This window comes from Protobothrops mucrosquamatus, unplaced genomic scaffold, assembly GCF_001527695.2.
Source record: "Protobothrops mucrosquamatus isolate PMUCROS unplaced genomic scaffold, P.Mucros_1.0 scaffold_257, whole genome shotgun sequence".
In the NCBI taxonomy this organism is placed as follows: domain Eukaryota; kingdom Metazoa; phylum Chordata; class Lepidosauria; order Squamata; family Viperidae; genus Protobothrops; species Protobothrops mucrosquamatus.
This window is the reverse complement of record NW_015386333.1, coordinates 4,584,132-4,606,854: the sequence shown is the minus strand read 5'-3', so window position 1 is coordinate 4,606,854 and position 22,723 is coordinate 4,584,132. Positions and strand designations below refer to the sequence as shown.

Sequence of the window (22,723 nt, the reverse complement as noted above, 5' to 3'; positions counted from 1 at the left end):
CTGCAACTGTTGTTCTTATGTTTTAGCCTCCAGCCCCCTAATCATCTTTGTAGCTGTTCTCTGCATTCTTTCTGGAGTATCAATATCTTTTTTGTAATGTGGCAACCAAAACAGTATTCATTATAAAGCGATACTAACACTTCACATGATCTTGATTCTATCCCTGTTAATGCAGTCTAGGATTGCACTGTTTTTTGTTTTGGTTTTTGTTGTTGTTTTTTGCAGCTGCAGCACATTGCTGGCTCATATTTAAGTGGCTGTCCACTAGGACTCCTAGATCCCTCTCGCAGCTACTGCTATTGAGCCAGGTTCCACCCATTCTATACCTGTGCATTTGGTTTTTCTTGCCTAAGTGTAAAACCTTATTTTTCTCACACCTGAATTTCATTTTGTTAGATAGACCCCAGTGTTCAAGCCTTCATGATTCTTCTGAATTTTGAGCTTTATCTTGTAGTAGAATAAATTGGTAATTGGATACAAGATGTCTTTCGTAAATGGTTTTTCTTTATGTCATTAAAAATAAAACTGTGTTAATATCTTAGGAGGAAAATATCTCCTAATTTAAAGTAAAACCTTATGAGGGTTGCCGCTGCCAAGTCTGTGCTGAGAAATAGCCCCATTGAATGTGCTGAATGGCTCTCTAAATGACTCAGTGTTGTGAGATGTAGCATTGTTATGGAGGAGTTCTGAAGCAGTGCAACAGAGTTCCTGAATTAGTCTTCAGCCAGTTACATTTTTTGGGAAACTCAGCAAATGATACTACTAAAACCTAAGTGAATGTTTATTTTGTCCCTCTCTGGGGGGGAGGGGCTCTCAAAACTGCTGTACAGTTTTAGAGCATAAGCATACCTTCCCTTTCTGTTCCCCCCTCTCTCTCTCCAGTAGTCATCTATAGTGCTTATAATTGTTCTATTAAATTTGATTATTCATTCAGATTACCAACTATTATTAGTAACTTGTAACAAATGTATAAAAAAGATTATAAATTCTTGCATTTTAAGATTTTAAAACACAGCAATGTTTTTTCCTAATACAAAGAGAAAGAGTATCTGCTGCACTGAAAAGGTAACAAAAGAGAGCTGAGCAATTCCAAGTGCCAATAAGAGACCTGAGGTGTTTTGGAAAATGTGTTCCTTTTTCAAGGATATTATGAAAACAGATACAATACCAAAAACGGATACTAGAATGTCAAACTCTGAAGTGATTAAACTCGTGACATAGAGAATAATGTAATTGCCATAATGGGCAAAAGAATAATTTTTGACAAGAAATACAAACATTCTTTAAATATGAGCATTCTTTAAACATGCAGCATATGTTTCAGTTCTATTGTGAATGAAAATAACAGCAAAAAAGATTCCAAAATAAACAAAATAAGGGACAGAATTGCTTTACATTCTGGAATGTCTGGGAATTGGTATGCTTTGCAAAAATTGCCTGAAATTATAGTAAAGAAAAATCTTGTGGGCTGTTTGTTTTATTGTTAATGATAAAATAAATAACATGATATATAAATGATGTTAATGATATATCTATAGATATATAGATATAGATACAAATAGATACAGATATATTGATATTATAACTTAAAACTATATGTTATAAGTTATATCCCTTTAGCCAAAGTGTCTCTAAACATGTAAAAAAGGAATATTAAATATACTACAACAGATACAGAATTACAATATAATTATAATTAATATAATTTAAATAAAACAGTTAATATTATTTTAAATAAAAATCCACATATTGGGACAAAAGTTGTAGAGTATGAGAAACAATTCAGTAATCTGCTTCTTCTATTATGTCCCCTTGAAATTACCTTCAGCTTGTTTCCTAACAGAGAATGAGGGGTGTCAAAATTTAAGTTGTCCTTTCTGCTTTTAATTTCCCTTTTAATGCACACGTCTCTATGACTTGATGTTCAAAGCAGGGAGGGAAACGCAGGCAGATCAACCAATAGCTTTACTTAAGCAGACTTGCAAACAATAATACAGGACACTTACCATTCTTCAACAAGCTAGAAGGGAGGCAATTGGTATAAGATAGCAGATAGCAATAGTGCCAATCTAATTTATTAACTGATTATGTGTGTCATCAAGTTGTTGTCGACTACATAGACCACACAAATTTTCTCAGTGACAATCTAACCCCAATGTGGTATTTCAAATCTTCCAATGGTGTAACCTTTGCCACTGTAACTAAGTCTATCCATCTTGCTGCTGGTTGTCCTCTTCTCTTTATTCCTCACCAGTATTGGAGCCTTCTCCAGAGAGCTAGGTCTTCTATTTTGCTTCTCCAAAGCCCAACATTTGCTTCCAAATTCCATATAATTTGCACAGTTTTGATCTTTGTTGATATAGACATATCACAACATTTTAATATATTTTCTAAAGACTACATAGCCGCTTTATCAAGTACTAGTCTGTGGCATATATTTTAACTACTTGTTTCTTAATTACTATGTTTTTTAACTATTGGCTATCAGCCATAATAGTTAAGAACAAGTAAGATAGTGAAGATATCCACCATTTCACTATATTAATTGTCATGTCTAAGGCTGGTTGTTGTCATTAGTTCAGTCTTCTTTAGGTTTAACTTTGGTCCCATTTTTTGGTTTTTGTCTTTTATTATTAGACTCTTGACTTTTATTTCTAGAACTTGCAAATCATTTTCATTTTGGTCACTAGAGTAGCGTCATCCACAAAGGATCCTTATTTATGCTGGTATAATATTCTGATGACTTAAGGATTGTGGAGTGCACATTAACTGGACAGTGTGAAAACTCCCTTGGTCAACTTTCATCTAATTCTAAGTGTGCATCTCTAATATTCTGCAGTAATGGGCAATGCATTAATATGTGTTATCTGTCTGATTTTACAAATTGTGTTAAGCCATAATGTGAATTTTGTATTTATTTAGTGAAAGCCATGCCATGATTACCATTACCATTCATAAAATCAAGATGAAATAAGAATAGATAATATAAGTATATTTAACGAATTATTTAGATAAATTAATATTAAAATTATACATTTGTTTATAAATATAATTTATAAATGGTACATAATCAATCAAGCAACATAAATACTAAATGTAAAGCATACAATGATAAATATGTGATGTTTGACAGACAGGCATTATAGAATAAAGGCATAACTAAACTGAGAATACCAAGTCTGAAATGTGAAGGGAAAAATTCAGAGCGTCACCTGGACTGAAAGTTGATAGCAGGTGCCTGGCCTCCAGCTGCAGATTTTAATACTCAATCTGTTTTTGGAATAATTCCACCTAGCATTTGAGTTTTGGCTGTTTGTTACACAAAAAACATGCTTAAAAGAAAACCTAATCTTATGAATGAGCCTACTATATTTCCTGTTTTGCCTTTTTAAAAAAGCTTTAAACAAACCAGCTAATAAAAAATAATAATCCTGCCAGTATAAAACGTTATAGGGCAAGGGTGTCAAACTCAATTTCATTGAGGGCCGCATCAGCATTGCGGTTGTCCTCGGGGGGCCAGGTAGGTGTGGCCAGGATGGGCGCGGCCCACTGGGTGGGCATGGCTGGAATGGGTGTGCCTACTGGGTGGGCATGGCCAGCTCTACGTCAAGGGTGCCTGTGGGGGCCTGGGCAAGAGGGGGACAGATCTGAGGATCTCTGGCAGAAGGGGGTGGGACCAGGGCAAGTGCCAAGGCATGGTCCACTGGAAGAGCCTGCTGAAACCCCTCCCCCAGAGCCCATCAAGCCTGATATGTGAAGTAGGCAAGGGCCATTTGCTGGCCACTCCCAGGCAATGGTGCATTTCTTCATTCCTCACAAAGGGTGACACCTCCCCAGCATGCACCCAGGGGACGGGGACAATGCGGCAGGGGCTGGTTCCTCACTGTTTCCAGACGGCCTTGTGGAGTTAAGACTGAATACATTTCAGCATAGATGGCCACCACAAAATTGTACATTGGCTCCCAGCTGGCCTGGGCCGGGGCCAAGGCAGTGGGGGCCATTCCCTCACTGTTTTCAGAATGGCTTCGCAGGCCACATAAAACCACTTCGCGGGCCGCATCCTGCCCCTGGGCCTTGTGTTTGACATGTCTGTTATAGGGGTTACAGTAGGTTTGGTTTCCCAGTAAAAAACTTCCATGTAACACACCTAATGATTTACAGTAACAATGAATGCAGTTCTTGAATGGTCTTGGTCTGTTTTCTTGACCAGCATGTAAACATTTTCTTCTATTTGTTAATAAATTCCACATGAAAAGGGTCTTAATTTGGTGGGTAACATACGGTTTGGACTGTAACATGCACAGCATTATTACTCTGGGGTTGAAGAAAGTTTTAAATCATTTCAGAGGAACAAATGATGTGATGGGCAAAAATAATAGCGATTTATCTGTTGGAAACACCTTTATGTTTTACCTGTGATCATTCGTACCTCCCTAAAATTAACTTGAGTATAAAGCTACATGGATTTAACGTAAATAGAGTGCACTGTGCGGTCACTCATAGAGACAGATGAAGCACTCAACAGTGCAACATCGTTTGAATTGGAAAGGCGACCCATTACCGCCTAGCCAGAACGAGTGTCGACTTCCAAACGCGGTTTTCCAGATAAGAAACAAAACAAACTTTTTGCGCCAAAAATGACACTACTTTACTCCAATTAGTAAGTCTATGGATCTCTGCGACAACGGAGACGTCGCTTTGCGGAAGAGGGCAGCGTCGGGAAGGAGGAGGAGGAGGGCGAGTACGATGCGGTGTGTGACGCATGCGTGTTCAGAAAGGGGGTTCTGCGTTTTCTGTAGGTCACCTGTGTACGATGTCTAAGGAGTGAGTGTCGAAGAAGGGGTTTAAGGGGAAATGGGAGGGGGTAACGAGGATCATGCCTGTGGAGTGAGCACTTCGGGTGCATTAATACTTATGACGTCATGCAAAGTCCCTCACTCGGAAATGGGACGAGGGCTCAGAAAAGGGTATAGACGTATCTTAAAAATCAGTACATGGGAGGGCAAAGAGGGAGAGATGTGCTGAGGTCATCGCATGACAGCCGCAGGTCTTTGGATGCGGGCGGGGCATGGCAAAAGATTGTTTGAGCAGCCTTGGGCATGCTGGTTGGACATAGTTCTTGCATTTTCCTTGCCTTTCGTCTATTTAAAGCTGAAACGTGGAAACGAACTCCCCCATTTTGTTCAGCTATTCCCACAGCTATAAAAATACCTGTAAAAATAGCCAAGGCCCTTGCTTGATATCTCAGGGATTTGTCTGCTTAAACGAAAAAGGATAAAAGATACTGGTTTTGCCTCTTAAGCCAAAAGTTGTAAGTGGCTCCAGAACAATTTATGGTTTTGTTACATGCTAGCTGAGGCATTTTTCGCATGCTCTAGACACTCAGCATCTTTGCTTCTCCTTCACTGCTTTAATGAGGAAGGAAAAGGAACACGTGTGGTCTTAATCACAATACTTGAGAGGAAAGTAACTTGGCTTTCTAGGAGGTTGAGATGAAGTTGGTGATTTAGTTTATTATGTGTTTTGCAGTGCTATGTGTTGTTTACATGATAACACAGAAATACTTTGGTAAGTAACGTATAGGTCAGTCAGTATGATGATATTTGTGCTATATAAAAATGAGTGAAACCTAACTTTACCTGGAAGAAACATAGCCAAACATTTAAAATAATTTCTTAAAGAAAGTTATAAAGTAAGGGGAGCATAGGATGCTGGACATATCCCTCCCATGGGGCATGTCCCTAATCATTTGAAATGAAAACATATGGGCCTCATCATTGTCAGAGTGTGATAAAAGCAGATCAATTCAATCTGGCACTGTGGGCAATATAGGTAGTTCTCAACTTATGACCACAATTGAGCCCAAAATTTCTTTTACTAGGTAAAATAATGAGTTTGCCTCATTATATGACTTTTCTTGCTACAGTTGTTAAGTGGATCATTGCAATTAAGTTAGTAGCACAGTTGTTAAGTATATCTGGCTTCTCCATTGACTTTGCTTGTCAGAAGGACATCAAAAGTGATCACATGACCCCAGGACACTGCAACCGTCATAAATATGAACTAGTTTCCAGGCATCTGAATTTGGATCACATGACTATGGGGATGCTGCAATGGTCATAAATATGAAAAAAGGTCATGTCACTTTTTTCAGTGCCTTTGTAACTTTAAATGGTCACTAAACAAATGGTTGTCTTCTATATAGCATCTCAATACTGTTAGATTACATTTTAAAGGAAAAAATAGTAATGTAAAGAGAAGCTTCAAAGTAGCTACAACTATTGATGAAGTGATCAAAAGACAAAGATTACTGAAAATAATGGGCAATGACCAAGAATCTTAAAACTCTGTTATAGCTATTTTTCTATTTTATTATGGGAACTCTTATGTAGACTTGACAGACTTTGAATAAAGTTATAATTTTCCAGTTAGTACTGTTCAAAGATTTTCAAATATGTTTGTTTTTTTCCCTCAGGAAAGTAGAGATTCCAGGTCCACCCACATCAAAATGCATTCTGTATTGGAAAAGGAAGGTCAAGTCAGAATACATGCGTCTTCGACAACTCAAAAGACTTCAGGCAAACATGGGAGCTAAGGTAAAGATATGCTTTACCTTAAGCAGAATTTTTTTTCCAGTAAACTTGAACCTCTGCACATTGGAATGGACAAACTCTGACTGAAAGAAACGTCGGTCTTGCAACTGACTTTCTCTCAGGAAGATGAGAAGTTAAAATTACATCTAAAAATATATATCAATCTATTCTCTATTCTGCAAATCCAGAGTCTATATTCAGGAGTTCAGCAAACTCCCTACAAACTGTATAAACAGCACACTGCCTACCACTTTAGCGACAGCCATGGTGCCCATATGCAAACTTTTTCTCTCTGATGCTCTCTCTCTTCCCCATTAGTCTTCTTACTACTGTTGATCTGCTAAACATCCATCCTGCCTGCTGAGAAGTATCCAAACAGTGTCATACACACCTCTCATTTGTTTTTCTTTTGAGGGATTCTACAGGAGAAATATGCAGCAACATCTTCCATCTGTTTCTGAGGGAGAGGGGAAAACCTTTATTTGGGGATACCTGGAATTCCCCTCAACCCTTATGTTTCACCAGAGTAGTGGGCAGTGGTGTTTCCAGCACAGAGGCGAGGCAAATTCCTCTGGCCTAACAGAGGTGAGCCGCTGTCTGAATATGTATAGATCCTTTTTGTGGTCATCAAAACACTTAAAGATTACATGACCCAATTATGGGGGGATGGGGGGTAGTAGTAATGAAAGTGTGATAAAGTTTATTTAATATATCTGTTGTGCCCCAAAGCACAAAAAATATGAGGGTACAAAACTTCAATTCCGGATAATGTGACTGCTATGCCTGTTAAAAATATGGGCAGCCTCTGACAGAAAAAGGTTGATTCTGATTAAAAAGAGAACATTAAAAAATTAAATGTTAAATATCTAGAATATCTATTCCTAGACCAAGCCAAATCCAAAAATGCTGGAAGCCTGGCACTCAGACAAATCAACCATCAATAGGCACATAGAGATAAACAACATCTACATATCATTCAAAAGAGATAATCAAAAAGCAAAAAAAAACAAACCCAAAAAGACCAAAACACCATCTCACCAGCAATCAACACCCAGATGAACAAAGATTCATACCAAGATTAACTTTAGACCAACAATCAAGAAAGAAACAATACCCAATCAAGAATTACCAATTCAGACAAAAAAGCTAACAGTAAAACACCAAAGAACCACCAACACTACTCCCAGCAACACTGACAGGGCAAGCCACTGGAATATAAAATGAGAGCAGACCCCTTTCCCTTCTATCACTGATGATATTGCCTAGTTTGGTAATGAAATTTCTGCAAAAAAAACAACAACCAAGCTCAGAGTCCACAAAGGTCTCCACTGTAAAATATCTCCCTGAAGAAACAATAAAATTCGTTTCCTCATAATTATGGGTACAAAATGACTTACCAAGTCAACATATTTGATGCTATCATGAGAGATGCAGGAGGTAGACTATTAGCATGATTGTATATTTTGATATGAAAAGGATTGATTTTGATTGTATCAGGAGAGAAATGGCATAATTGCAATCTGCCTACCTATATAAAATAATTGGTAGCCAGTAATCCAGGTTTAAAAATGAGTTCCTTTTGCTGGGTTCCTGTGAATTGGGATCCCTCTTCCATGATGGCAAAAGGTTGATCTGTTTTTTTTCTCTTTCCTCTATTCCTGTAGAATTTATTTGTGTCTAACTTCACAAAGATTCAGGAAAAGATAAACATCCTAAACGATGACTGGAAGAAGCTTAGAGTTCAGCCTATTCAGTCTATGAAGCTGGTTGGAGGAAACCCTTTTCTCAAACAGGTGTTTGCAGCAAATAATGTACTATATTTCCTTTCCTAAGTTCATATTCACACTCCCACACTATAATATCACTACTTTCCATGTCATTATGAAGTTCCGCATTTACTCAGAGAAAAAAATTAGGTCAGTTATGTAAAGTCATCAGAATAGAAGTTTTTTTTTCAGAATAGGAAAGATCATTCAGGATTGTCCAGCAAACAGCAACAGGAAAGGATGACATTCCATGTGCAAAATTAGTACTTTTGCTTCCTGCCAGTTGCTGCAAGATCCTCTGTAGCAGTCCTTTTGTGCTTTTAATTTCCTGATTCTTGTTGTGTTCAGTCCTTCTGTTTCCTAAGTCCTACAGTCAATTGATGTGTATTCTTTGGGAACAGAAGAGAAATAGGCTCATGAATTGGGATAATACATATTTTTCCCAGAATCATAACCGGTGGGCCTACTTTCAAAGTCATACAAATTAATACATCCGATCACGTTGAAAATGCCTGTTCACCAACTGACTGATCATAATCAATTCTTTCAATTCTATGTTTAGGGATAAGGGCTTGCAAGTTAGAAGGTATGCCAACAAGCAAGCTAAGTCCAGTATTTAATTTGTTATCAGTCATACAATGCTTAACAAAATCCCCAGTCAATAAGTCAAATCGGAGAGGCATGTTTCTAAAAGGCATGTCTACACAAAATATCTTTAATCTGCTGCTTGAAAGCCTATAAGAAAGATCCATCTGGACCAAGAAGGTAAAAGAAACAAGACAGGATGAGGTGAAGTACCTGCAAATTATGGAGAAACATGGATTAGGGTCTCCTAAAATGGCTTCAACATGTTGCTAGATTTACTGTATATGGAAAGAGATGATCTTTAAGATGTTTTGGTAATAAACCATTCTGGTCTTCATTGGTAAGTACGCAACGTGTTACAGTGGGCCTAGATAATAATATGATTATTAACTTGATATGATGATGGCCCTATATATCAAATCAGAATGCCTACCAAAAGTCCATCTTCCTCTCTCTGAATGTAGTGGTTCGTGGTGCCCTCTAGCGGAAGCAAGAGAGAAAACCATATTAGAAGATTCCCATATGATACTAAAGCATGGTCACTAAGGCACATCATATCTGTCTCCTTTAGTACCAGGAATGGATGAAAATATATTCAGCACAGAGGGACTTAAGAGGGGTGACTTGTATATTACTCCTTCTGACGGGGCACGCTTTTGTTCTCCTCCAGTGCACAGTTGAGAGCAGCTTCCCCACTTTGAGCACCCAGACTTTGTTCATGCGAACTCTAAACACTGTAGCCCTGGTGCCTATCATGTATTCCTGGTCTCCACTCCAGCAGAACTTCATGGTAGGTAATCAGCTGCTGCCATAATTCTGAGCTTGAATATGAATGTTTTCTTTTGAATCCAGAACATCTTTTAAGGCCTGGTTGGAAGGCAGCAGGGTTTCTTCGTGGAGTACTACCCAGTGCAAGAACATCTGCTTTTCATTTTGAACCTGACAATACATGGTATTTTTACTAAGGTTTGCACACTTGTTTGTAATATCTGAATTGTCTCTTAAGGTAGATAGCACAGTTATTTATCTGATTACAGAAGTGAAATTTCTTGCTTGTCTACATTGTCTCCAGTGTCCAAAACATCTGGATTCCAGATGGAAAAGATGGCATTTAGAAGCCATGTCTTGCACAGAAGATCAAGGAAGTTCCAGTTTGATTCTGCAAAATGACAGTGTCCTGTAAACAATCTGCCATTCTCTAATGAGTCTTGTTCATCCCTAATCCCAGCTTCTGGAAGTTCAGAGCTAGGGAAATGCTGACAATACCAGAATTTACCTTCTAACATTTCTGATGAGGGGCTTCTCCATCCCTTCTCAGAAACTTCTTATCACTAATGAAGTCTGAAGGTTGGGTGGGGAGTGGGAGTCTTCAGAAGCATGTATTCCAATGATGGGCCATCCATTTTTTTTAACTTATTGTCATCTTACAAGTAAATGAGATTATTAGGTTAATAATTGCTCACAATTTTGATGCCTTTCTGTTGGTCACCCTCAGTCATTCTCTAAGGGCACAACATTTGGACAAAGCAATTTATGGGACTTTTGCTCCACATTAAAAGCATCTGATCTGGCAGCAGCTGTTGGATTCTGACAATACTTTTGTATGTACCAAGCCTTCCCTGAGTTGGAGCTAAAAGGCACTTCTTGCAGGCTGCTCTTCCTCTAGCAATTTTTGGATAGAAATAAGATATTTTCCTTAACTTAGTGAGTTGGTGTTTGTTGTGTGGATCATGCTGTCAAACTGTATGGCCTTAGCTCCCTAATGCAAGATAGAAAAAAACATTCTGAACCCCCTTCTACAGTAAGCAGGGATAAAGCCAGAGTTTTTCTATTGCAAATAAGCAAGATAAAATTATGTGAATCACTAGTGCCACCAGAACCTTCTCTAAAGACCACTGATTGAATGGCATGACCTTGCCTTCAAGAGTAAGTGCTCATGAAGAAAGACCTTGTGATGCTGGGGCATACTACGTCAGCCTTCCCTAATCTAGTTCCCTCCCAGATATGTTGGACTACAGCTCCGCTCCTCCTCCAGTCAGCATGAAGAGTGCTGTCTAGGAAAAGTCTTTACTGTGCAGTAAGATCAGCAGACATCCCTCTGGGTTCTTGTTAAGGTGGGCATGCAATCTGCCATTTGCAGGCTCTTCTGGTGAGTGGACAAGGGACAGCCCCCTGCCTCCCTCAGGCTGTGTCTGCCCCCGTTTGCAGGTGGAGGATGAAACTGTGTTGTGCAACATCCCTTACATGGGAGATGAAGTAAAAGAAGAGGACGAAACCTTCATCGAGGAGCTCATTAATAACTACGACGGCAAAGTCCATGGAGAAGAAGGTAAAGGCTATACAGTCTTCCATTGGGATTGAAGGGGCCCAGATCATGTATAGGGAGGGAACTGGAGGAGAGAGTTCTGTTTTTACAAGTCAGATTTGTCTTCGTAGGCACACAATGTTGTTGTTCATGAGGTTGAATTTTTCCCCATGTCTAGCTTTCAGTTCTTCCTTCCAGAATTGCTCCCAGGTTCTGTTCTGATCAGTGATGCTGTTTTTCTGGAGTTGGTAGATGCATTAAACCAATATTCTGAGGAAGAAGATGAAGGACACGATACTGCAGAAGGCAAACAAGAAGCTTTGAAGGAAGACCTGCCTGTCACACGGAAGAGGAAACGACTTACAATGGAAAGTATGTTTCTTGCTTCTTAACCATCATGTCCCTTCCTATTGGAGCCACATTCAGACTGCCATGACTTTGCAAGTCTTGCTGCTATGTGCTTCTTCCATTTAGTATCTTATACTAGGCAGTATGAATTGGCAAGAAGGGGGCTATAGATTCAGTTCTTGGGTAATGTTCTTCTCCAGCAGAGTTTAATGGAAACATGCTTCAACTGCATCCTTCAAAGTTTATAGCTCTTCTCTTCCACCCCATACATTATTAAATGAAATTAAGTAACAAAATAACTGTAGGCTAAACTTTAAGAGCCCCTAAAAGTACAATACAATTTTTATTCACAATTTCTTTGTGATCTTGTAGACTCTTGTATTTTGCTGGGGAAATTATAATGACTGCATAACAATATACACAAGGAAACTGAGAAAAAGGCACCTGTTTGGCATTTTCTTCAAAATTGTTTTTATGCATTCTACAGTATAGTTTATTGTCTGATATTTGCCTGTTGTGGTTTCTTCCTAATTATTTTCTGAGCCAATCCTATCTTGGAAGAGCAGTATTCCAGGGAGAGGAATATTTTAATTCACAAAATATCAGCAGGCTTTCTTGCATGTCTAATGTAGGTAACAAGAAAAGTTCAAAGAAGCACTTTCCAAATGACATGATCTTTACAGCTCTTTCATCAATGTTTCCTGAGAATGGCTACCCAGAAGACATGAAAGAAAGGTAGGAATTATCTAATTCAAGCCAAGTGTCATTTCGTTTTTCTAGTCTGGACATACTGTATTTTAATTTCCAAGATGGGTATCAGAAATACTGCCTCAAAAAAAAAATCTGAGCAGGGTCAGATATAGTTAATGGTGGTTAAATCAAAAGGCTACCAGGAAGTCTCAGGACAGTAATGTGCCTCAGGAGGAGGCAAAAACAAACTATACTCTTAATGTTGCCAAGAAAATTATTTGGATATGTCTCATATAGTCTAAAAAATAATATTATAATCTAATATATTTCTAATATTAATGTTGCTAGTTTCTGGGCAAGACCTATTTAATTTGTACATGTTTTAATCTTGTATTTTATATTTCCAATGTTATGTCATATAGTATGCCTTATCATGATGCTTCTGATACGAATAAACAAACAAACTTGCAGTCTGGCTAAAGTTTTACAATTTATGAATTTTGACTAGCAGAGAAGCACTATCCAGTGTATAGTTTGCAACCGAATTATTACAGGAAAATAATCTGGGGTGTTAGTAGTGGTCATGCTTTTGTCTCCCCCTGCTGTCCGCTTTGGAGTGTTTCACATTATTATCTCAAGCATTCTAACCATGCTTGTCATATGCAGAGGTTTGCAGCTGGTCTTCAAAATACACAATTCTGGTTCCTAGTTTGCTATGTCAGTTAGCATTTTGCAAACCGCAAGATGCCTCTTATCTGAAAGTGTTCAATTTTATTTGAGGCAGTTTTAATGCTTGAACAATATGTTAGCAGTGATCTTCAGAGTGTGAAATGATAACCCATTCTCTCTTAAGTAACAATTTTAAGTACATAAGTACAGACTGTCAGAATAGCTGCAGCCAGTCTTTCCATTGTTTGGAGCAACTTTGGAAGGTCTCTTTATGACTTTGAATGACTCTTCTCTTCTCTACCTCATTTCTTCAGATATAGGGAGCTGACAGAAGAATCCGACATGAATGTGCTTCCACCCCAGTGCACACCAAATATAGACGGGCCGAATGCCAAATCTGTTCAGCGTGAGCAGGCTCTGCATTCCTTTCACACACTTTTTTGCAGGCGCTGTTTCAAGTATGACTGTTTCCTCCATCGTAAGTTCCTGATACAATCTCTACCTCTTTCCTGCTTATTCTGTTCCAGTGTATGACATTTTCATGGGAAATGTTAGCAGATTATCTCAGGAAGGCTGTTCCCTAGCAGAATCCCCTGGCTTCTGTATAGATGCATGCATAACAATGTTGATTCCACTTTTTCAAATTATCCTAGAATGTCCACCTCCATTTACCTTCCCCCAATGCATTTTTTAATCTTCTTACCTACTCTCCCTCCTATCTATCATACTAAAGTATTCAGAATGGCTTAGAACATCTGTATAAGATCTAACATGATTTAAATTATACTCAGTTACAATAGTAAAGACCCATAAATATTCCAGTTAAAATCCAGGTGGGTTAGCCATTGAAATACCAATGCCTGCCTGAAATAGCCAAACTTAAGTTTGGTTTGCTAGATAGTAATAATATATTATGGATTAATTAGCATTACCAGGCAGGCATACAAGTAGTTCTCCAGTTTTTGCTATGGCTTCATTTTCATTCTGAAAATTGTCCCTTCCCGCCCCCCCCCCCGGCTCTCCCCCCTGTATTTCTGCATGTTTGATGGTCTGCCAAATTTAAAATAGGGTGAATTTAACCCTGGGTATAAATTCTTACAAAATTATTTGACTAATAGTAATTATTGCCTTCCTGAGATTTGAGATTATTTTTTTTTAGACAAGGAATATTTTTCAAGGTTCCTGAATTGAATAATTGAATAAAACCTAAAAAAAGCCTAAACCTATTCTAACCCAAGCAAGATGGTTATTCTTTTTTAGCTTTTCATGCAACTCCAAATGTTTATAAGCGGAAAAATGTGGAGACCAAAATTGAGACGGAGCCTTGTGGATCAGACTGCTTTTTGTGGTTGGTATGTTGGATGGGGATTGCTGGGGTGCAAAACCAATATTACAGGCATTCATTTAAAATATAGTATAAGAATTGTTGTGCATCCACCAATTATTGTTGTCATAAAATATTGTACATTCTCAGGTAAATAGTAATACCATCTATATCTACATCTGAAACATTTTAACCTGATCTGATAGTGTGAGTTCCAACCCATTAAAGCTTATGCTCTAATAATAAATTAATAAATAGATTAAAGGTTCTAATAGGCCCATTTTTGTTTTTGATTTATTTTAATATGACCGTCCTTCATTACTAAAAGGAGAGCATGCCCTGTTACCCTAAAAATTAAACTGCTTTTCCTAGGACTTTCAGGTCTGGGATGCAAAAGTTCAAATGACCAGCAGGTGGCAGGAAAAAATTAATTTTCTGCATTATCTTACCATTTAATTGTGGTCTAGACTTTTGAAGTCTGGATCTAGGAAACCCTAAATTTCTACAGGCAGACAAACACACACACACACACATACTCTCTTAAAAAAAACCCTAAAAGGACATTTAGTCAAAAGAAAATATATGCAATTATGACATTGTAGGAAGGAAAGAAGGATGTCTTGGTTTCATACCATTCTCCTGTCTTTATAGTACGTTTTTCACTGCATGATCCTCACCTGTTTCTAGCAAATACAGATTTTGTTTCAAAAAAGAATCTGCATCTTCAAGAGGCTTCAAAATGACCATTTTCCTATACTAGCAAACCACAATAAAATAAACTATTTCTTAGAAACCATCAGTTTCCTGTGTATTCAATTTTCCATACAATTGTTTCAAATTGCCTAAACAAAATTTAGTATATTTTGATTTCTGTATCTAGGGCAATATTGTACTTTCTATACAATATTGTTCCTAAATCAGTTCCTAAAATTCTGGAGCAAGCACTTTGGCTCCAAAATTTTATAGCAAAGTCCATTGCCACTTGAATTTTTGGAATAAAATGAGGAAAGGGGTTCATTGGAAAGGTTTTATGCAGTCTGTAAATTACCCATTTTGTTTCATATGGTTGGTATATGTTCCCTTCCTTTATGGGCATGACTAACTTATGACCCTCTGTAAAAAAAAAACTTGCCCTTCTCTTTCTTCTATCCAGAGAACTTAAATTAACTTAAGGCAATGGGTCCTCAACACTATTAGTGCCATCACCAGCATACTGGATCCATGTCCTTCCTGGTTAGTTATAATATCTGAACAAGGCTGTGTATTTCTAATTTTATCTTGTTTTTAGGAGGGAGCCAAAGAATTTGCCATGATGCATAACCCTCGGTCAAAATATGCTGGACGTCGTCGACGCAAGAACCCCAATCTCAGTGCCACTGCCTCCACCAGTGCTGCAGCCTCTACAAGTGCTGAAGCAAAAGAAGGTGATAGTGACAGAGATACAGGCAATGACTGGGCATCCAGTTCTTCAGGTGGGTGAGGTTCCCCTATGTATGGCTTGTGAAAAACAGGGATGGAGAAATTGCAGGTGGCCTCTTTCACCTTAGAAAGTGATGTGCTCCAGCAGGCTCAAAGAAGAATAATTTCTTCTGTGGAATCTGTTCATATTTAATTTATGCCAGAGCTTGCTATCAGTCTATTTTAGTGCCACACATAAGCACTAAGTGCCAGTCACTTTGTTGAAGAAAGAATGTATTTCTGTCATCACAAACAGTCCTTGCCCATCACAAACAGTCCTTGCCCATTAGTAATCCTGTGACAAATGATACCACTTGCAGGTAAACATGTTTAAGAAAACAAGATTGTTGTCATGTTTGGGGGTTCCTTTTTGGTACATGCTTACTTTCCACATCTATTCATTTTTGTTGTTGTTGTTGTTGTTGTTGCTCCAGAGGCAAACTCACGTTGCCAAACTCCAACCAAGCCAAAGCTGAGTCCATCATCTTCTCAGCCCTTCATGTCTGATGTGCCTCTGGAGCCTGTGGAGTGGACAGGGGCAGAGGAGACTCTCTTCCGTGTTTTCCATGGAACTTACTTCAATAACTTCTGCTCCATTGCTCGGCTTCTGGGAACCAAGACATGCAAGCAGGTATGAGCTTTGGTAGGCCAGGACTGGGCACGGGCATTTGGTTCCCTCACTTGGAACTCCCATTTTCAACAAGTTGCATGTCTTGTTTGGCAGGTCTTTCAGTTTGCTGTAAAGGAATCCTTGATAACAAAGCTACCAGTTAATGAGCTCCTGAATCCCTCCCAGAAGAAGAAGAGGAAGCACAGGTATGTGTTCAGGGGAATCTAGCCAATAAGAAGCCATGCAAGGAATAATTCTAGGGCTACAGAAGTTCTTGGGGAAGACATAGTGACTGAGGTTGCCAAAAACTGACATAGTCTTTATGGACCTCTGCACACACACCCCTTCCTTCTGAAAAAGTTCTGAAATGTAGCAGTACCCAACTCATCATTCTCAATTTTCTTATGTTGGAAAAGTTCCTGCCTCTCACCAAGTTGTTCCTTCATCTATAAGTTCCATTTTTTTTATCTGAGAGATCTAGAAAGGAGGCTAAGGAGAGTTAGAGAGAATGCATATTTTAGAAATCCAGATTTTTTTCCTGTCTCTATGATTAATATTCTTTTTTCTCTTCCTTTTCCCAAACAAAGGCTCTGGGCTGCTCACTGCAGGAAGATCCAGCTTAAGAAAGGTAATGTATTTCTTGCCTGGTTCTTCTTATTCTCTTCTCCTGGGAAAACAGAATGGAATTTAGAAGATTTGTCAAAGGCCAATCAGGCCAGGCTAGGCCAAGAAACCTCAACACTCCCTTTGTTTCTAAAATTTTCTCCAGAATATTCCCATCAGTTGATGAGACAGTGTTTCCTCATTACCTCTGATATCTGTAATTAAGTTGGAGAAGTATTCTGTTTTAATACTAATAGCAGAATTCAAAATCCTAAATAAGGAAATTCTGATTGCTGACATCTGGTATTTTGAAAAGTAGCTTGAATAATCCATGCTAATACTGTTTTCTTATCATATTCCAGCACTTGCACTAAGTTGGTAAACCTGAAGTGGCCCTCTGCACTAAAAACACTGTCTTGTGCTGACTTGGGACTATGATATATGCAGCATTCAGGCTTCTTAGGCCCAACTCATAGATGTTCCTTCTTCCTGCAGACAATTCATCAACTCAAGTGTTCAACTACCAACCCTGTGACCATCCAGACCATCCTTGTGACAGCTCCTGTCCTTGCATTATGACACAGAATTTCTGTGAGAAATTCTGCCAGTGCAATCCTGATTGTAAGAAACAAGACTCTCTACAAAGCTGCCAAATAATAGCTAAGGTTTCTAGCAATTTTTCTTGTGGCATACCTTCAAATATGTTTTTGTTTCCTCTGCAAGGCCAGAACCGGTTCCCTGGCTGCCGTTGCAAGACTCAGTGCAACACTAAGCAGTGCCCCTGCTATCTGGCTGTGCGGGAATGTGATCCAGACCTCTGCCTGACTTGTGGGGCATCAGAGCACTGGGACTCCAAGGTGGTTTCCTGCAAGAACTGCAGCATCCAGCGGGGCCTCAAGAAGGTACATTTCAGTCCCAAAACAGGGGGAGGACAGGAGATCAGAATTATGAGCCTGCTATGGAAATGTGCTAGTTGGGAATGGCATAGAACTGAGTTAGCTTAGGTGTTTTATTTTGTTTCTGCTAGCTAATGTGAGAAACTGTAGGAAGGACTCAGACCCAGTTAGTTCTTGCTTGCACTGCTACCCATTCTCTGAGGTTTCAGCCATCTTTGCCAACCTTACTTCCATAACAGTAAGGACTGATTTTTTTAACTGGACTCTCCATGTATTGGAATAGAAGATAAAGTTGGCTACAGTATACCTTTATTTGGAGATTTTAAAGATAGCGTTCAAAGAATGCTGCAAGTAAAGGATATCTTGTTGTGGCTGGTGGACTAGAATATGGTATCCATTTGTTTGTCTCCTTTCTCTCCCCATCTTGTAATGCTCTATGTTTGTTCACTTGATCTACTTAATAAAATATGCTTCTGCCTCTTTTCTTCATAGCACTTGCTGCTGGCCCCATCAGATGTTGCTGGATGGGGAACTTTCATTAAGGAATCTGTGCAGAAGAACGAATTTATCTCTGAGTACTGTGGGGAGGTGAGTTGGAAAAATAGAACAAGACTTAAGATCCACTAGCCTCTCTGCTGTAATCCTTAGTCTCAGCAGTGGTTATCAAGATGAATGAGAGGGCAGGTTATTTGTTCATCTCCTGAACAGCAACTCCAGCTTTGAGCTTATGAGCTGAAAAGAGGAACGGGATATCCCGAGGGAAATACATGTTTCTATCTCTGGAACAGTAAATTTTGGGCCTTGCCAGCATTCAGATGGTCCTTGACGGGTTGTTTAGTAACTGGTCAAGTTATGATGGACCCCATGCATTCCCCCATGTAATCATATGATTGTATTTTGGGCATTTGGCAACTGGCCCACATAGCCATTTGCTGCACCCTTACAGTCACCTGCCTGCGATTTATGATAGTTTTGCTGGAAACAGGCATTTACTTCCATTTTACAGCAAAAAACCCCAAATAATGGGTTCATTTAATGGCTGTGGCGTTCACTTTACAACCATGTTCACTTAACAGCTGCCATAAAAATATTATAAAATTGGGCACATTCACATGAAGACCCACTTTATGATCATTACAACTTTTAACCAAAATTGTGGGCTCAATTATGTCATAAAGCAAGGACAACCTGCAGGTGAAAGTCATTTATTAATATGGGCTTGTCACTTGGTCAACATTTAGATAGGACTTGAAGCTAAAAACTAGGCAAGCTGTTATTTTTGGTGAACAGTTGGCTGATTATGATGTTGGGGAAACTTTCTAGTAAACTTTTGATTAATTCCAGGTGGAGTATTTGTACCATTTTCAATACAGCTCCAGCTTCTTAACTCGTAATCAGATTTTATAGCAATACCACAAGCATAGCAATAATGAAACATCAAAGTAGAGCAGAAGGGCAAGGAAAGAGAAGGTGGAATAGGCAGCTTTTATAATCTTTTTCGGGCTCAATTTTTTTCTAGTTTTATAAAATGATATATTTGTTAGCAAATAAAATTCATGTAAACTATTTATGCTGCCCTGGAGTAAAATTCCTCTTAAAGCTGTTTTGTCTGCAAAATTTAGATCTGTTTCTAGGAAGAAATTGTTGCATTCCTTGATTCCTGTTCAGAATTGAGCAATTCTAGGGCAGTCCCACATTCATTTATCATTGCATTGCCAGAAATCAGAGCAGTGTGGCAAATTTTCCTTTAACAACTATAAATGATTTGTTAACAATGTAAATGAAACCAATGTGTTATTGAAAACAATTTCCACATGTTACAGCATCTTAAACCTAGAGCTGAAGTTTTAACTAAAAAGTGTACAGCCTTGTTTTGGGTTGGGAAGATGATGGTGATGATTTATTAAATTTATACACTACCCAATTCCCAGCAACTCTAATTCTCCCACTCTTTTTCATTTTGCATATTGACATGTACCAAATTTAATTCTGGCTGTATGTCAGTAGTAGAAATCAACAGTTTAAGGAGTACTGATTCTCTTGTATGTTTTATACAAGAGAAGAACTAAGGATGGCATGACCAAATGTATTTATATCTATTTCAGTATTGCCAGTATTGGAAATATATCAAGTAATCCATATATTTTGTGTAGATAAAAAAAGAACAAAAAATTCATTCCTTATCTGTTGGTTGATCTGAAATGTTAATTTGATTACCTATCAGTTTTTTACTTGCCAAAATGTGTAGTTAGCAAATAAATTGTTTAATTTTCTGCCCCCACCTTTATTGTTGCAAAATGGAAGAAAAGTTCTGTTTAAATTTTGTCTGCTTTGGAGACATTATTTTCAGATCTCCCAATTCTTTGGGAGAAACTAAGCCTTCTAAATTTTGTTAACCTCTGACTTGGTCGCCTTATGGCAACTAACAAATTCTTGTCCGTTGTGTTCCTTTTTCTCAGCTTATCTCTCAAGATGAGGCTGACCGACGTGGCAAGGTCTATGACAAGTATATGTCCAGCTTCCTCTTCAACCTCAATAATGGTAATTGATTATAGTGAGGTAGAGCTTGCGGATGTGATCTCCAGTAAGGGGTGATGAAGCAACTTGGAGGGAGCAGGCTTTAGAGTTCTGTCTTCTATAGCTTTCAGAGGTGGTTTTACATAAGTAAGTGAGCTTTTGCAGAGGCTCCAATCCCTATGAACTCTTTTTTTTCCTGACAGATTTCGTTGTTGATGCCACACGCAAAGGCAACAAAATCCGCTTTGCAAATCACTCCGTCAATCCTAACTGTTATGCCAAAGGTGAGACTCTTTAGGGCTCTGCTCTCATTCTGATGCAATAGACTCCAACTTGGAATCTGGTGTTTTTAGGCAGACATCCTTACTTTGATTTTTACCCCCAAATGAGAATGCAAACCTAGAAGGTAAGTGTGAGGGGATATGTCTTGGATCAAGTATATTCAGCTGTTTATAATTAAAAAAAGAGGGCATGTTGCCAGCCATTGTAATTACTGATTTTTTTTAAAATTAGAATATAAATATCTTCATCAGAAAATCTGGTCACAGAGAATTGTGTTCATAGAAGAGGTGCTTCTATCATCCCTTAATCATCAAAAAGGCAAAGGCAAAGAAACAAGATCCTAGATGAGAGATTAGATGTGATAAATACTTATATAAATAAGTTATTTCTTGGCAAAACCTCTTAATTCAGCTCCACAATTGCTAATAGGCACTGCTGAGAATTACATTCACATTCTAGAGAATTAACTTTGTAGCTTAGAATTCACAGTTTAAGAACGGTGGTAACAATCAACCATACCTCACACATTTCTAACTTATTCTAGGATGCAAAAATGGCTCTTTAATTGCGTCTATGCTAGATGAATACATTTGCATTCTCAAGTGTGAAAATGATGCGCCCTCTAGTTTAGCAAATGACAGATTTGAAATTTTGTTTCCTGAAGGTTGGGAATGAGTGACAGTGGAAGCCTTGGTGGGGTGATTCTTGTAAAAATCTAGACAATTCATTCAGTCTCTTTTTTGCCCCAATTCAGTGGTGATGGTGAATGGAGATCACCGCATCGGGATCTTTGCCAAGAGAGCAATTCAGGCAGGCGAAGAGCTCTTTTTTGATTACAGGTGAGTGCAATCTAATTCCAGTTTTCAAAGTTTCTAAGATATTGCTTGATATGATATCTCATATGTATATCTTCATAAAGACCATAATGTACTTATTCACAACAGTTTCATTTCTTTCCCAGGTATAGCCAAGCAGATGCCCTCAAATATGTCGGCATTGAAAGAGAAACGGATGACATCTGATTGAAATTACTGGCCCTCAGTGTTCCCAGCCAGTATCATTGCATCCTATTCATGCTGCTTTCTTTGTTGCTATATATATTAGGGTTTCATTGCACCTGGATTCCTCTTTAGAGAAAGGAAAGATCCAGCTTTTTCTATGGACTTGAGATTCTGATTCCAAGGCCACTTGACTGGCAGCTAGTGACACCATGAAGAGTTCTGCTGAATTACTATTAGGAGGAAGATGAGGAGGCTCTGAAAAGGCAAAGTGGTTTAAGACCCTTTTATATGCTGAAGCTTGTAAATCGATTTGATTTATTGGTTAAAAAATTATTTGAGCTGAAGAATGTATTTCTTTGCTCTGGCTGCAGGCAAATTTAGAGCAGAGATTATCTCAACACAAATGTCACTTGCAAAGAAAATCATAAAGTATTATACAGAGGCCAAGGGAGGGGATTAATTCATTTTTATTAATTAATTCCTGATGAGTTAACATTTGTTCCCAAACCTCTATAGTTCGTTTCCTTCAGTTAGTGACTTGTTACAACACTCTCTAATCCTATTCTCTTTCCCTCTTGGGCTTCATACTAACACTTTCAGCAGTGAATTTTTTTTTTTTTAGTTAGTTTAAGGACTCACACATTTGGTTTTGCTCTTCTCTTAAAACATTAAATGTTTTTTAAAGCCACAAGAGGTATTCTTGATACACATATGAAAACAGAACAATTGGGTGACCCCAGCAGAGTATAACAATCTTTTTAAGAGTAATTAATTTGTCACCCACTTCCCCCCCCCATTTATGTCCAAAACAATCAATTAGCATGCACTTTAGAATTATTTGCTCCATGAAGACAAGGAATTGGGCTCCCTGTGGATTTATAAGAAGTGAAAATAGATTCAATTTCCATAGTATGGATTACTGTAGAAACCAGAAACTGACTTTTTCATAGGTTGATACATGAGAACTATAATCAATCATAAAACTGGCTTATTATACTGATAAAATGTGTTTATTGGTGCCAGCAATAGTTTGAATTTACTACATGGGTAAGTCCCCTTGTGTGACATAGTAACAT

At 38.3% G+C, this 22,723-nt stretch overlaps 1 protein-coding gene across 1 annotated transcript; it reads left to right on the top strand.

Annotated features, from left to right (window-relative positions):
- Positions 1–4,729: 4,729 nt before the first annotated feature.
- On the top strand, positions 4,730–22,113 carry EZH1 (enhancer of zeste 1 polycomb repressive complex 2 subunit). Its single transcript, XM_029287223.1, has 20 exons — positions 4,730–4,824; positions 6,476–6,596; positions 8,258–8,386; positions 9,615–9,734; positions 11,153–11,273; positions 11,448–11,621; positions 12,230–12,332; positions 13,271–13,434; positions 14,217–14,308; positions 15,569–15,752; positions 16,173–16,369; positions 16,463–16,554; positions 16,936–16,976; positions 17,447–17,572; positions 17,675–17,853; positions 18,340–18,435; positions 20,307–20,388; positions 20,568–20,648; positions 21,401–21,485; positions 21,608–22,113. The coding sequence occupies exons 1-20, from the start codon at positions 4,763–4,765 to the stop codon at positions 21,666–21,668; spliced, it is 2,310 nt and encodes a 769-aa protein (XP_029143056.1). The 5' UTR covers positions 4,730–4,762; the 3' UTR covers positions 21,669–22,113.
- Positions 22,114–22,723: the final 610 nt, after the last annotated feature.